The 17,149-nt window shown below is 46.5% G+C and overlaps 1 protein-coding gene across 1 annotated transcript in view; it reads right to left on the reverse strand.

The window, feature by feature from the left end:
- Positions 1-17,149, reverse strand: part of LOC147747302 (uncharacterized) — a 74,078-nt gene that overhangs the window by 18,241 nt on the left and 38,688 nt on the right. Inside the window, exon 3 of the mRNA XM_086936217.1 lies at positions 13,864-13,938. Coding sequence (XP_086792343.1) covers positions 13,864-13,938 — 75 coding nt within the window. The remainder of the gene's footprint in view (positions 1-13,863; positions 13,939-17,149) is intronic.

Below are 17,149 nucleotides of genomic sequence, written 5' to 3' on the forward strand. Positions count from 1 at the left end.
ATTATTTTAAAGAAAACCCTTGAACTCTTTTTAAAGACTTATTCTTGAACTGTGTATGTTGGATTTTTATCGTTTTGGTCTTGTGTAGTTTAAAGATACAGATACTTTATTTTTCTAAACTGGTGTGGAGTCCATTTGTGGTGTTTTTACTGTTACTGTGAGTGTTGGTACAAATACTTTACACATTGCCTTTGATAAGCCTGTCTGCTCGTGCCAGCTACCAAGGGGTTGAGCTGGGGTTATCTAAAGAGTGTATCCCCTTACCCTGACTAGAAGCAAGGGTCCCTATTTAGACATTGGCACTACCTCTGCCAACGAGGGACCCCCAGATCTAACAACGTGTATCTGAATTCATCCCTATATCAAAGAGAGCGACAAGGAGTGCTGGAAATGCATACTAAAGTCTTCTCAGGTCTCTGTACCACTCACTGGGAGCAGGCGCAACAACACAGTTCAGTAGCTCAAGGAAGCCTTTTCAAATAGAAGGAGGAGTTACACAGCACAAGCTGCACCAACAAGGGTGAAAAATTAAAGACTGGATTGGAGGCTGAGATTAGCCGAAACGGACACACTCTCCCATAAGTGCAGGCTGGAAATTGAAAACAGGCTCACAACAAGAAGTCATGGCTCTTTGCCATCCAACATTCAATTAAAGCCCTGCAATTAGAGGATGCCTGGAAAACCCCCATGGAATGTGCCGCCTTCAAGAGGATCACCAACAGAGCATCCAGGCTTTTATCATGAACCTTAGACAAGGTTGTATTTGCTCACTACCCCATGTGTGGGCAGTCTTGCTATCGTTTGTGGCCTGGGGCCCACAGCAATATCTGACTTCTCATTTCTCTGCGATCAAGAAACATGCTTTACTGCTTATCAAACTTGGCCTTTTCCCATCAAAGGATCTTGTGCCCTCTTGGAAGCAGTTTGGATCCAATGACCAGTGCCACTTATGCAGGTTTTGATCCAATGACCAGTGCCACTTATGCAGATATACTCACAAACACCTGCTCAATCTGCTTTGTCTGGCCCTTTTATTTTGGTGTTTTATAGAGTGCGAACTTGACCCGTTAGGGTAACTCATAGGTGAAAACTCTTACAGCCAGCTCTAAGAGCCTTGCAACTTAGGTCATGTCGCCCAGCAGTAATAGCTCTACTAAGTAGGAATCCAGTAAAATTATCCTGCAAGGCAGAGAGGTTCCTCACGTATGCTTTCAAGAAGTTGGAAGGGCATTAAAGCTGAGCTGCTGGGCCTTTCAAAACGGACGCTTGGACAAAGGGATTAAGCACATTGACAACTCTCACATTGCACTTCTACCACTTCAGTCCAGCTCTAGTCTGATTTATAGAAGTTAAAGTCACATCTGCGCACAAGTACTTTGTGGACTAGATCACTACTCTCTGTATTTAATGCCTCAAAGAAGCTCTTTATCTGTTTACAAATTGTTTCATTATGTCAGGTAATGTTATTGTAAAGTTCTTAATTAATCGAACAATAAAATGTACTTACATAAACACTACTACTGAAGTGTTATCATGCACAACATTTACCATGAAGCATCAGGGTTGAACTGAAATGGTTTCAGTCTAGCCATACAGAATCAAATATAGATCAATGAATGTGAGGTGGGTGGAGTTTCATCCTTTGTACTATTCAATGCTTTGCTAGTTTTGGTATTTAGCATTTACTGCAAGGAACTGATTTCCCCTCTATGGATACATCCATCGATTGTATTGAGCAATCTAATCCTATTACAAATCGTTTCAGAAGTATGAATGCATCTGTAGCTTAATCATATACGGTTTACGATTTGAAATCCAATGACCATTTCTTCTCACGGTTATTCCAGCGTATCTCTATTTAAAAAGCTACCACATTTGCATTATTTGTTTTTTATTTACAATACTGAATACAGGAGCATTGTATAAACACAGATACCTTTCTTTCTTAGGTCGAGCCTAGCCTTGCATCGCATCGCATGCGCTGCACGCTTTGCGAGGCATGCTGTATTAGGGTATGTTTTAGAAGAGGGTTGGAAGCGACGCCCATATTTTTCATTGGCTGGCGTCATCATCCATGGTAAATGCTGGCTTCCGATTAATAATAAGCCTTCCTAGTCCCTCCTTGTTACTGCCCTGTCTCCTTTTGTGACCGCCCAACAGGACTGGATCTTTTACTTGCGCCGTTACACTGTCTCCTTTATTAGTCTGTAAGCACTCTTTTTTTTTGTTTTTGAGGACATGGATGGAGTTTGTTACTTTATTATGAAAAAAGTTTGTTTGTGATGGGTGCTTCACTTGTCTTTGAAAAGTAGCTTTGCTATTAGTCTTGTAAAGGTTGAAGTACTCGCCGGGCATTCAGCGGGGTTGTGTTTTTAGCAGGTCTGCAAGGGTTTAGGGTGCAGTTTTAAAACTGGATTAGGGGGCTCCTGAAGGTTTTTTTTTAAGGGCATATTCTCTATGACCTAGCTTCATCACAATAATAATAGCTATTTACTACAGCATTCTTTCAAACTCAGGAGTTTCTGTTTGACGGTTCTAATGAAGGGTGGGGTTGCTGAAAGTGGGCACCTGGAGGGGGAAGATTTGGGGGGGCTCCTCGTTATTGAGTATTATGTTGGTCGCTCGGCGGTGCCTCAGCCTGGGTTCAGCCAGCAGCCGATAGGGACTAGGACGGTGCCCCCCTGTACGCATCGCATTGCCCATCCCCGATCCCTACGGGGGGTACAAGGTGCGTTTCCTATATATAGAGCTCCCTGTTGATCTAGTGAGGAAGATGGGCTGCATACCACCCCTCCCTCTCCCCCCCTTCCACATCACTCAGTTTCTGCCTGCACTTGACTAGAGCCTCCCCCGCCTCCCACCCCCCTCCGAGTGAGCTTCTGTGTCGCATTTTTAGGGCATCGGATATTTTATTCAAATATTGGGGAGTGTGTGGTGGATCGAGAGGTGTACTTCTGATTGTGGGTCACTGTGTCAGGAGTAGTTTGCGCTGGGGAGGGAGGCTGGCCGTATTTCTGTGCGATGTCCATTTGGGAGGTTGTGGCATTATTTGTTCTACCAAGAGACCTTTAATAACCTTTTCCCCCACTGGCTTCAGGTCTGTTGTGCGGGTCGGAGATTAGCGCTAGACCGAGTTTGCCATGCTAAGCTTGTTATATTGTCTCTCCATATATCTAACCTGTATGTTAAAGCATTACTTTTAGTATATGTGACACTGGCCTTTCACTATTAAAACTCCTCTGTGTATTCTGTGCCCCTGGGTCTGTAATCTATTTCTCTCGACCACCACAAACATAAGCATGAATATTAGGGACCGTAGGAAATAGTAACGCCTCAACTTCAACTTCAAAACTTACAGCATTAAATCCGTAAACATTGGAGGTACCTACTCTCATAGTAATACAGGAGTGCACTACAAGTGCTCAAACCACACAAATGTGCAACATAATATTATGGTAGCAGTAGAGCTGAGAAAGGAATGGCGCACTAAACAGAAAATGGTGCTAGGGAATGGAAAGCACCTTTATCGTACTGCTGAATGACCTGGCAGTCACGGAAACCTCTTCAGCATGGTAGCAGACATCCGTTTAGGAAGTCAGCACCCCTCGGTCAACAGATAGAATAAGCGTAGTGTGAACAAAAACCGCTACACCACATTGCTGCGAAGCACAACTGTTACCAGATGTCAACAAATCACCGTCTAGCTAGGTTCAAGTTATATAAATACATTTATCCACCAAACCATGAATAGACACATACATTTAATGACAAAAAAGTGAACAGATCAGTAAAAAAAATTCTCACCATATTTTACAAGGAGACTTTTTTAAGAAAAAGGAGTAACTGACGTCTGAACCAATGTACACACATACACATTCTATAAAGCGTCACTGTGTTCTTTCAGTTACTGAGTGCTCTGCAGAGAGCTCCCTCTCATCCAGTGCCTCCTCTTCTGGGATTATTTTAGACTTTGTAGGGTGCTCTTGAGACTGTTCACACAACAGATTTTCTTCCATTTTTTTTAACTTGTTAGAATTTTAAAATTGTCATTTGCAGTGTCATTTTGAAATATTGCACTGAATTGAATCTGAATTGAACTTACCCGTATTGGTACGATCAGGAGGGCCCGAAACCGCAGTAAAGCTCCAGCACAAACCGGAAGTTACCGGAAGCAGCGCTGCGGGAGGAGCAACAGTCTCGGTGGAGGGAACGTACAAAAATGGGTCCGCGGAGCGGAACCCGTAAGGATTGCATTCTCCTTTGCACTAAATATGCTAACTACTTCTTTCTGGGCACTGTATTCTCGGAGCTCTAGGCTCACATTTCCTCAGGTTTGCACCTTTTACATTTTTTTAAGTTACCGTAAGCAGTGCTGGAGGAGGAGCAATAGTAGTTGCTCAACATAGGAGAGTACAAAAATGGGGCCGCAGCACAGCTGCGCAGAGGATGCAGGCAGCGGGCGTGCCATAGGCAAGCCCGCCTGCGCCCGACTGGGACCAGGGGCCAGGAACCCTGCCCCTGCAATGCTAAATCTTAACATATATCAAAAGTATTCCAGAGAAATGCTTTTAAAACTAGATAAACCACAGCAACTCCATGAACTCTGTGTGTTAAAACATCTCCTAGAGATCTGGAGGGTCCATTCTCATGCGGTCATTGTAAACGGGGCTGTAAAACAATACTTCTACAATATATGAGGAAAGATATCAATTTAGATAGCTACCAAATGACTTGCATCTATTTTAACTCCAGATCAATGCCTAAACATTGTCTTGAGATCTGGGACATCTTAGCAGATTTAAAACCAGACCTAGCATTCACTACTGAAACTTGGCTAGACGATAACAACTCCCCCGATATTGCCACTGCTTTACCGGCGGGATACAAGTTATTAAAACAGCACAGAAAGGGGCGGAAGCATAGCTGTCCTAGTCAAAGAGTGCTTCACTTGCGACCCCAAGTCAGGGGCCCAGCTAGGCTCGCATAAGATCCGAGCTTTCTCTGTGTCTAACGGTAAACATAAACTATTCGGGGGAGCAGTCATTTACAATCCCCCTGGCTACTAGCCACATTTAAATACAAAATTGTTGTCTCAACTTTTCCCTCTCTGCCTAAAACACAAACACTTCCTAGTCATTGGAGACACTTGGAAAATGACATGCTGATACTGCAGCTAAATCAATCGATCAAAGTGCCAACTCACATGGCCGGACACACACTACATCTACTGTTCTCCAACATAGGGGCCGATTTTTATGGTGGAAGGACCACCACCACCGCCCATGCGGTGGCGGTCCTTCTGCAATCGGACCACGATTTTTCCCCAAAATTAGGATGACGGAGGCATCCGACCACAGCGGTCTCAAAGATCGTCTGCCACGAAACCGTCACAGGCAATCGATCAAATTGCCTGGCAGACGGTCCACATTAGGTAAAATGGTGGTGGTGCCTAGCAGGCACCATCCGCCATATTACAATAGGGCTTCAGCTAACCCTGGGCGAAGAACTACGCTCCGCTCGCGGAGTTTGCGGAGTTTCGGCAACTCCGCGCTCCGCGGAGAACGCGAAGTTGTCGAATACTCCGCAAACTGCTGCGTAGCGTAGTTCTCGCGCGCTCAATAGCATTTTCGCGTGCGCGAGGATGCTTGTCGGTAAGATCGAGTTGCCGAACACGCAGAAACTGCAATCTGGCACAGAATAACTCGCGAACACGTTAGTAGTGACCGGAAATAAGGGGACGCGAGCGGGCGGGACAAACCTCATGGGTAACTTCGCGCGCTACACATCCCGAGCATGCAGGCAATCAATCAATCAATCAATCAGGATATTTGTATAGCGCGCTACTCACCCAGAGGGTCTCAAGGCGCTTGGGGGAGGGAGGTCCGCTACTGCTCGAATAGCCATGTCTTGAGTTGCTTCCTGAAGCAGAGGTGGTCTTGGGTCAGGCGGAGGTGGATGGGGAGGGAGTTCCAAGTCTTGGCTGCCAGGTAGGAGAAGGATCTTCCTCCCAAGGTGGATCTTCGGATGCGTGGCTGGTCGATCGTAGCTGGCGGGTGGGAGTGTAGAAGGTCAGGCGGTTGTTGAGGTACCTGGGGCCCAGGTCGTGGAGGGCCTTGTGTGCGTGTGTGAGGAGTTGGAACGTGATTCTCTTGCTGACGGGGAGCCAGTGAAGGTCTCTCAGGTGTCCGGAGATGTGGCTGTGTCGGGGGATGTCCAAGATGAGTCATGCGGAGGCGTTCTGGATGTGTTAGACTCTTTTCTGGAGTTTGGCTGTGGTTCCGGTATAGAGGGTGTTTCCGTAGTCCAGTCGGCTGGTGACGAGTGCCTGTGTGACCGTCTTCCTGGTTTCGGTGGCGAGCCATCGGAAGATCTTTCGGAGCATGCGTAGGATGTTGAAGCATGATGATGAGACGGCGTTGACTTGTCTGGTCATCGAGAGGGAGGAGTCCAGGATGAAGCCCAGGTTGCGTGCGTGGTCCGTTGGTTTGGGTGCGCTTCCCAGGGCAGGGGGCCACCAGGAGTCGTCCCAGGCGGAGGGTGATGATCCAAGGATGAGGACTTCCGTCTTGTCTGAGTTCAGTTTCAGGCGGCTGTTCCTCATCCACTCGACTACGTCTTTCATCCCTTCGTGTAGGTTGGTTCTGGCGGTTCCTGGGTCGTTGGTGAGGGAGAGGATCAGCTGGTTGTCGTCGGCATAGGAGATGATGTTGAGGTTGTGTTGGCGTACGATGGCTGCGAGGGGGCTCATGTAGACGTTGAGGGTGGGGCTGAGTGATGATCCTTGTGGTACGCCGCATATGACTTCGGTGGCCTTGGATCTGTACGGGGGAAGCGGACTCTCTGGGTTCTTCTGGTGAGGAACAAGATGATCCACTCCAGTGCCTTCTCTTGGATTCCGATGTTGCTGAGGCGCTGCACTAGGGTGCGGTGGCAGACCGTATCGAATGCTGCGGAGAGGTCCAGGAGGATGAGGGCCGCTGTTTCCCAGTTGTCGAGCAGGGCTCGGATGTCGTCAGTGGCTGGGATGAGGGCGGTCTCGGTGCTGTGGTTGGCGCGGAAGCCGGACTGCGAGTGGTCGAGGCTGGTTGGGCGAGCGCAATTGGTGATCCACTGTGTGAGGTTGTTGGCTGCTTGGTTGGGGTACGTTGAGCTGGCGGGAGAGTTCTGGCTCAGTGAAGTGGTGAGCTGGTCGGTGGTGATCTTGTTCCAGTTCCTGCGGGGAACCTGTTGCGGGTGGTGGTGAGTCGTGGTCTTTCTGAAGCTGAAGTGGACGCAGCTGTGGTTTGTCCAGTGGAGTCCGGTGGAGTGGCTGAAGGAGATGTACTTGCTGGAGGAGAAGACTGGGTCAAGCGTGTGTCCGGCGTAGTGGGTGGGGGTGTTCACCAGTTGCATGAGTCCGAGGTTGGCGAGGTTGTCCAGCAGGGTGGTGGTGGTGTTGTCGTTGTTGTTCTCCAGGTGGAAGTTGAGGTCCCCTAGGAGGATGTAGTCAGTGGAGGCGAGGGCGTGCGGGATGATGAAGTCTGCGATGTCTTCGCTGAATTGTGTGCGAGGACCTGGGGGTCTGTAGATGAGGGTGCCTCTGAGTGTGGTCTTGGGGTCGGTGTGTATCTGGAAGTGAAGATGTTAAGCGGCTGTGAGGGTGTCGTCTGAGTTGGTCGTGATGCGGATGGTGTTCTTGTGGACGATGGCGATGCCTCCTCCTGTCTCGTTGACGCGGTCTCTCCGGGTGATCTTGTATCCGTCCGGGATGGCGACGGCGATGTCGGGCGCTGAGGAGGCGTTCATCCATGTTTCCGTGAGGAAGGCGACGTCTAGAGATGTGGTGTCGAGCAGGTTCCAGAGTTCCACGGCGCTCCCGAAGACGAAAAATGGCTCGCGAACGGGTCAAGCAAGCTACTACGCATGCTTGCGGAGCTATGCGTAGTTTCACGGAGTGCAAGTGCATCTTCGCGTAGCTCCGCGGAGTGCGGCTACGCGAACTACGCCCAGGGTTAGCTTCAGCCAGCCTCTCAGTGGCGGTTAAATCGCCATTGAAAGGCTGGTAGAGATTGGTTTTGGGGGCCCGTTTCGGGCCCCCCTTGTGTTGGGGGAGGTGTGGGTGCCCTGGGGGGGTATTTTACAGCACCAAGTGGCAGGTAGCTTGTGGTGCCTGCCACGTAGTGCAGTGAAATGCCCAAAATGCACCTTTAACATCGCGGCGGGTGCTGCTGTCTGCAGCACCCCCTGCAATGTTAAAATACAAGATGCGACCGCCATGATGGCGGTCGCATCCAAATTTGGGGTGCGGAACCGCCGCATGTTTTGCGGGTGGTCCTGGTCACCACCACGATGGCGTACAGACTCCAGTCCGTCTGCCATCGTAATCGGCCCCACAGAGACCACCAATGTTTCTGAAATTATACCTCGGTCCTGGATCGATCACCCTTTAACTTCCTGCAATTTTAACCTGCCAATCAAACCAACCCATGGTCCCACCTGGGCAACAACAGGAAAAAGACCATGGAACCACATCACCCCTAACATATTTGCTTCCCATTTTTCCTCTTGTGACCCAAGCACCACCAAAACACTCTCTGCCCAGGCAGAGCCAGAGCTCCTGCACAAAGAGATTGCGAATGCTCTGGATCAGTGCACCCCTAAATTAGAAAGCAAATCAGGCAGGCTAACACAATCAGAGACGTGGTACTCACTAGAACTGAAACTGCTGAAAAGATAAATGAAAATCTCTGGAATTGGAAACTATCTAAATATAGCAATGATAGGCAGATCTACAAAGGTGAGCTAAAAATGTTACCATAATGCCCTAAAAAAAGCAAAAAAACATTACTATGCAAAACGAATAGAAGAAAACGGCAAATCATCTAAAGAACTATATAAAATAGTGAGTGAACTCTGCAAACCAACTAGTATGTCCCAGACCATGGCTACCACAATTGATATTTGCGAGCTAATCAACCGCTTTTTCACCGATAAAGTGGCCAAAATGTATGCCTTCCTCAATAACCAGCCTGCTGTTAACAATACGGATTGGGAAACACTAGCATCACATCCTCAGGCACATGCCTATCTTGGCCACCAGGCCCATCTTTCAGAAGAACAGGTTGCAAAAGCCATGATCGAGGTTAAAGCAGGATCCCCACTTGATCCATGCCCTCACTCTATCTTCTCACGACTTGTATCAGTCTTATGCCCACATGTCACTCAAATCTTCAATAAATCCCTGGATTCAGCCTCACTCCCAGCTATATGGAAGGAAACCGTGGCATTTACACTGCTAAAGAAATTAGGTTTGAAATCTATGATCCGGCAAACTACCAACCAATCTCGCAACTACCATACTTAATCAAAAGTATTGAAGAGATTGGTCAATAAACACCTGATCAATTTTTTAGAAACCAATGACCTCTTAGATCATTCTCAGACAGGATTTAGAGATGCCAATAATACAGAAGCCACCTTACTTGCCGTGGCAGACGACATTAGATTCTTGGTATCTCATGATCACCTGCCACGCATCCTTCATGAAAAAGGAATACATTCAAAAGCTCTACAGTGGTTCTCCTCCTTCTTACAAAATAGAACACAAAAAATTCAAATGGGCCTCTATTCTTCATGTTCAAAAACTATCAAACACGAAGTCCCGCAGAGGACCTCTTGAGCCCCACTCTTTTCAATGTCTATGACCCCTCCTTCACAGCGATTAGCAGGAAATGGGGCTTCGATATCTGTTCCTACACAGATGACAAACAGCTACTAATTGCCCTGGAAGACACGCATGCGGACAGCAGAAGTAACCTAATTAACTGTCTCACTGAAACAACAACCTGGATGACGGAACACTGTCTAAAGTTAAATGCCGGAAAATCGAAGATTCCGCTCTTCTGTGGAGCACACTTATCTTGGACAGTACCTATTGGCCCCAGGCGCTGGGAGCTGCCCCAGAACCCAAGTGAGTTGCAAAAAGTTTGGGCATACTCCTTGATAACGCACTGTCCATGCAAGATCAAACTTGAATGCTGTGTGAAAAAAGCTTCGATACACTGAAACTACTTCGTAGACCTTTTCATGGCTCCCCCTAAACTGCACAGAATCAATTACCCAGGTCTTATTTTCTATGAGACTGGACTATGGGAATGCGCTCTATGTGGGCATGCCCGAGTATCTTTTCTCTCGTCTGCAGGTGGTCCAAAATGCAGCTTCTAGGCTGGTTGCAATAAAAGCAAAAACAGCTCGGCATCTGAAAGTCTGAGAGAACTGCATTGGCTGCCAGTACGCTAAAGGGCCAAGTTCAAGCTCCTTTGTTATGCACACAGAACGCTACACAAGAGTGGCCCCCATATCTTGCAAGATAAGATAGAATTCTACACTCCCCACGAAACTTAAGGTTTCGCCATCAGACCTTGGTCAAGATCAAACGGACCAAAAGGATTAGAGCAGGAGACCGATCCTTTTCAAAATTCGCAGCAGTCCACTGGAACAAACTTCCACTAGATTTACGGCTAACAGATGAATAGCTTCTCTTCAGGAACAAATTAAAAACCTTGCTGTTTCCTAGATTATAACCAAAGCCATCTACTAAAGTCTCACCCTGAAAGATCACAATCGCCCTCCCCATTTCAGGATGATGCTCTCCTAGCGCTGTGCTGTCCCTTGGGATGAATGTTGCGTTCCACAAATACAAATTAAGCTGAAGAAAAATAAAAGCAAGAAGTGGAAGCCTGTTTCATCACTTTCTGCCGCTCTCCAACAGAGATGATGCATGAACATCAACAAGCCTATCGGTCTATTCCAGTCACATACCGAGGAACAGATCCCTCAATTTATTCCAATTTAATCAGAGTTTCCGGGTTCATTTGCCACTTTGTAGAAGATAGAGTCTTTCAAAGAAGCCATGCAGCACCTATTTGACACCCTACCGTTCCCTCTGGTGCATCGTCAATTTTCACAGATTCAAGGAGGCCTCAAGCTGTATGGCTGTGACTGATCCATCTTTCATGACATCTGTGCCTCTTGACCCCGTTTGGGTGTCCGCCCTGCCTCTGAGGCCGATGCCCAACCAGATTTTGATCCCAGCGCTAAGACCTGAGCTGGTCCTCATCACATCAACACTGACCCTGATGAACACCGGAGGAGGACTCCATTATTTAGTCTCACTCCCTAGTGGCATCATCCGCTACAACTAGTCCAGTCCCATTCTGACTCTAAAAAGACACTTACCCTACCGGGAAATCCACGCTCTCCACAACTTGGTCGGGTCAGATTCTGACCACAAACAGCATCATTTTGAAGAGCACACAAGATTATGGTTAATATTATAATGATACTAATTTATAGATTTTTAAGCTTCTTTTGCTGCACTCATCGTGCCGGCAGCTCGATTATAAGACTAATGTACTGTCAAACGTTCCATAGCTCAGACAGGTATCTACGAATACATTAATGGGCACCTGGGCCAAACCTTATTCTTGTCCACCAGTAAATAGATAAATGGCTAAATGTCACAGACCTACTCCGAGAGAGCCTGCCTTTCTTGCACAGCATGTTACACATGTGAGCCTGGTTATATAGGCTTCTAAAAGCAGGCTTAACCTGAACAAATTTCCCAGGAATCCCCTTTGAATTGGAGTCCAAATATATGGAACATTAAGTGAACCGGTGTTTCTGCCAGTCTTACTCTTCACTCTATCAGTGCTAGCTGCCTCTTAGGGTTACTCGCACGCATTATGGCATATGGTTAGCGAACCTTTGCTGACAGTCCCTGAGGAATTTCGTTCCAATTTAGCAAAGATCATCCAGGATGGCCAGGATGCAGCAAAGTACATAATCCATTCTAAACTGAACACTGACTGATTAAGTACTGCGGTCAGCACCAGCCCGGTACTTCGGTGCCACATGTGGATGAAAAACACTCGTTATTTGGATGGCGTTCAAACGTCAATAATGAATATGTCATTTGACGGCACCGGTCTGTTCACAGATAAGGCAGACTAGGCACTGTAGGGCCTTATAGAAAACAGGGCCACAACATGCTTCTTGGGCCTGTTTAAGCCCGAGCAGCAGTATCCACCACAATGCCACCCCTTTTGAGCAGTCAAAGAGTTCAGTACAAAGACAACGCAAAAGGCCTCCACCAAGTAACAGACACCCAGTCCTTTCGGGGCCAGAATCGAAGATCTAGCCGACAATGTCCAGGCCAGCATGGGCAGAATCCTGCCCAGTCCCCTGCCTTAGCTTCCATGCCACTTTACTTTGACCTCAGCAGCACATGGCCATCCTTTAGGAGGCATGATAAGTTATTACCTCCATTGTGACAGAGTATCACATCCGAGAAATCCTTCAAAAGGAATACGCCGAGCGGTTGCAGTCAGATACTGACCTTCCCTAAAATGTAAAATGCATGGTAGGGAATGAATGATGTGACGCACATACTCTGTAAGTGCACATATTTCCCAAAGTTCTAATAAATGAATGATGTGAGACAAACGGTCGACTCCAAATTCCTCTTCTAGCCTGTCTAGATTAAACATACTTTTGCATTGAATGGTCCCCTATGCTCTGTGCCATGCAAAAGACCACCTATTCCCTGGTTGGTACTAGTTAAATATGTTCCTATTGGTCCTTGCGATGTTGTGTTAAAAGTCTATTAGTTAGCCAATGTGCGACATGTTCGACCCATTTTCTTGGGATTGTTTTATTGAGTCACCCATTTGAGGTTATAACACCCTCTCATGCTACGCACCCCGTTCCATTCCCGCACCTCTTCGCCTACCCCCTCCATAAGGGGCTGACTCTGGGATAGTCAGCATGTACTAGGCCAACCCAAGGGCTTTCGCAAGTGAAGGGATTTGGAGACCTAGTGCACCATTTTCTCCATCAAACTGTCTTGATGAACAACTTAAACCATTCTAAAAGGCACAAAATGGCAGACATTACAACATCCACACCCCTGGGCGTGGCACCTGCCCCCAAGAAACCCACTACAGCTTTTTGGAAAGACCTCACTCTATTCCAGAGTGCAACACATGAGGCATAAGTATATGCGCTGTTGTTGTTTTTGTGCACGTGTAAGTGTTATGCTTATTTTTTGGTGCGTATGTGTGCATGAACATTTTGTGGTTATGTGAGTGTGTGTGCAGCATCTGTGTATCAAAGCATGTGTTTTTCAGGTCCTGTGTAGGTGTCAATACATGCATGTTCAGTGTATATGGCTGTGTTTGTGTATGAATGTGTACATGGTGTACCAACTGTCACATATTTCATCACTTGAATGCACCCAAGACAAATTTTGAGATAGAAAGAGTGGGAGTTGTCTGACGAGCACTAAGGGAATTTTAGCTGGGAGAGAACAACATCGATTAAAAATTTCAATATTTTGGCGATAACATTGTGAAACTCCCACTTTTATTGGGGAAAGTTGAAAAACAATGTATATTTTACCATGAATTCACTGTGGTCAATTTGAGAATATATTGTCTCGAATTGTATGATCCGTAAAACTGTGTAAAGTGTATATATTACACTGCTGTACCTACCTCTTAATTTTAATTTCTCAATGTTATGATCTTATTCTATGCGTTTAACCTCTTCGCTGCTGATGACGAGCTCAGCTCGTCATCAGCTACGGCGGTCGTGTGCTGATGACGAGCTGAGCTCGTCATGTAACGCGGCTTTTTGAAAATTGCCGCACACAGCGGGAAAAGCCGCCGCAGCGATGCGGTTAAACTAGGTCTCTGGTTGTTCATATGCATATCCTATCCCATTACGTCATATGGAGAAAAAAAACAGATAGATGGGTAGTAAGCAGCAAAATTATGATTTTTAAATACAAAAGCTTTAGAAGGATATGAAGATATAAAGTTTTACCTCCAAGAAATATTCAATTTCCTTTTTAATGCTTGGTATCCACTTTTTCACTTCTGTAGCAGAGTTCAAAGTCGACTGTAGGAAAAAATATATAAGATATATTCAAAGCTAGAAAGTTCATTCGCAAGTGTCACATATGAACAGCACAAGTGAAGGCCTAAATCTGTGTTTAGTAGAGAACATAAAAATATCCTGGAAGAAATATTTTGAGAACTTTGTGTCAGACGTTTCAGAGAAACCCAAAGGAGGGGACAGCATTCCAGTTTAGACTGTCACATTATTTCAGTATGTATTTGGCAGTTTGCTACAGACATCTTGGGGCCACTCTTCAAGTGTACAATATAGTATCATACACAACATAAAGAGGTGATAAAACTCATGCTACGGTCAAAACCAAACTGCAAAAAGTGTTAACATCCAGTTAATAAGAATAAGGTGAACATCGGTTTGGCTTATAAATGTAGAGAACAAAAATGCTTTACTGAATCAGTATAAAAATGATAATGTAGTTCACATTTCTAGTCCTGGGTTTTGACATTGCAGCTGTCAAACAGACCTATTGTCTCCAAAATATTTAACAGAGGGCCTCATTCAACCATTGGCTTTTTGGAGAATTTCGATCTCATTTAATGCTTTTGGCTGTATCCACCTACCTCCAATCGAGTACTTCCATTGAACAGCATTAGTGACTCTTTTACCCCTAGAGTCTGCTCTGCTGGCTCCCTCCCATCTTACTCCAGCTTGTTGCCGTTTATTTATTTATTTATTTAAACTTGTAATGCGCAACAGCTACCCACAGTGGGTTTCCCGGCGCCAGGGATAGACACAAGAAGAAAAAAGGAAAAGAAAAGGAGCTCAACACAATACAGTGAGCCAGCTAATGCAAAAGAACGGATCTACTGAAAGAGCCAAGTCTTGAGTCTTTTCCGAAAACAGAGTAGATTGGTCTCTGATTTCAGGGTGATAGGAAGTGCATTCCAGGATTTGGGACCTAGATGGGAGAAGGACCGACCCCCCATCTTTACAAGTTTGAATCTTGGGACAACAAAGTCACCATTTGCAGTAGATCGCAATGTGCGACTGGGTTTGTAAGTTTGGAGAAGACTCTGTAGATATTTAGGGGCCGAGCCCTGTTTAATTTTAAAAAGATAACACAGGGCTTTGAACTTAATGCGGCTCGGGACCCTAAGCCAGTGTAGATCCCGAAGAGCCTGTCGGCACCGAGATAGAGAACGTTTCCATAATCCAGGCGGGAGACTACTAGCGCCTGAACAACAGTTCTCTGGGTGGCACGAGGCAGCATCCATAAGATTTTCTGAAGCCATCTCAAGGTGGCAAAACAAACGGAGGCCACCTTGGTGGCCTGCTGTCTCATAGAGAGCTTGTCATCTATAAGGAATCCGAGGTTACGGACTACGGAGACCGGCTGGGGGAGAGGTCCCATATCACTCGGCCAGTGCTGGGGGCCCCAAAGATCTTTGTTCTTCCCCAAGATGACAATCTCGGTCTTGTCACCGTTTAACTTGAGATGCTTCTGCATCCACTCAGCAACACGTGATAGTCCGGTCTTCAAGACCGATATACTGTTGCCCTCACTGCTGGAAAGGGAGAAAACAATCTGAGTGTCATCGGCGTATGAAAATATTGTCAGCCCAGCGTCCTCTACGATGGAAGCCAGGGGTCTAACATAGATGTTAAACAGTAGGGGGCTGAGTATAGACCCCTGGGGAACGCCATACGCCGATGAACAGGTAGCAGATGCAGCTTTCCTCGAAAAGACCTGGAAAGTGCGCTCACTTAAAAAGGAGGCAATCCAGGCTAGCGCAGGACCATCTACTCCCAGGGATCGGAGAGAGTTCAAGAGGATGGAGTGGGACACGGTATCGAATGCAGCACTCAAATCCAGAAGGATGAGTGTAGATGTCTCTCCGCGGTCGATACCGTGCCGTAAACTCTCCGTCACCCCAAGGAGCGCGGTCTCTGTGGAATGGTGCGCTTGAAAGCCGGACTGGGAAGGATGTAGAAATCCCGAGCTTTCCACAAGATGATTTAGCTGAGTGTTGACATGCCTTTCCAGCACTTTTGAGAGGACAGGTAGCAAGGATATGGGTCTAAAGTTAGCAAGATTGGACACGTCCGCTCCTGCCTTCTTTAGAAGCGGGACAACCATCGCATGCTTCCATTCCTGTAATACGTGGGACTCCATTAAAGATGCATTGAGAAGTCTCATAAGAACCCGCCGGGGTTCAAGGTCCAATAACTTTAGGACTTTCGCAGGTACTGGATCGCGAGGTGATCCAGATTTAACACTGGTCAAGCAGGAAAGGAACGAGATATCATCAAATAGTTGTCAGTTTGTGACTTTAGCCGTTAAAAACGGTCGTTCAGTCACCGCAGTCTGTCCTGATCGGGGTTCAGTTGCTGTCAAGGGATTGCTCATAGAATCGTATATGTGTTCAACCTTGGCAATAAAGAACTCAGCAATGAAATTGCATTGGGCTTCCTCCAAAGCTGGAGGGATCGGGACAGTATCCGCTCCGGTTAGCTTCTTGACTACAGAAAAAAGAGTGTGCGGGCAATTCTGTGCTTGCGTCACTGTACTCACAGTGTAAGCAGCTCTCGCAATTTTGCATTGTGAATGATACCTCTTCAGCGCTTCTTTATAGGCAGCTTTCCTGGAAACAGAGTAAGAATGCCTCCATTTCCTTTCAAGGGCTTTACAGTTGGCTCGTAAGATCTTCAACTCATCGGAGAACCAAGGTGCAGGAGAACGATGAGACCTAGAATGTTTCGGCGTTAAAGGGAGAAGAGTAGTTACAGCACTAGTAAGCCAGTGCGATACTGCGGTGTTCAGTTCCAAAACAGGAACATCCATGTCAGGGCGTGTATTAGAAAGGTGCTGGTTTAACTTCGTAATATCAAGTTTACCCCACCGATGGATTAATTCGCCCTTATCGCAACTACCCTTCACCAATCTCTTGGCCTGAGATAAGGAAAAGTGAACTGCGTAGTGGTCAGACCACTCCAGCGGGCGAGCACTCTGTGAACAATCAAAGTGAAGGTTGGAAAGAATAGGGTCAAATTGATGTCCCGCAGAATGAGTAGGACCAGAATTACGCAGTGAAAGATTGAGAACTTCAAGATCAGATAGGAAGTGCTTACTAATAGTGCATAAAGGGTCTTCAAGATGCAAATTAAGATCCCCTAAGATAGTGAAATTTGCCGCCCTGAGAAGTAGGGGAGCTATAGTCTCAGCAAGTGAGGATGTCCAGGCGTTAGCATTACC

This window comes from Lissotriton vulgaris, chromosome 1_1, assembly GCF_964263255.1.
Source record: "Lissotriton vulgaris chromosome 1_1, aLisVul1.2, whole genome shotgun sequence".
NCBI classification, from domain to species: domain Eukaryota; kingdom Metazoa; phylum Chordata; class Amphibia; order Caudata; family Salamandridae; genus Lissotriton; species Lissotriton vulgaris.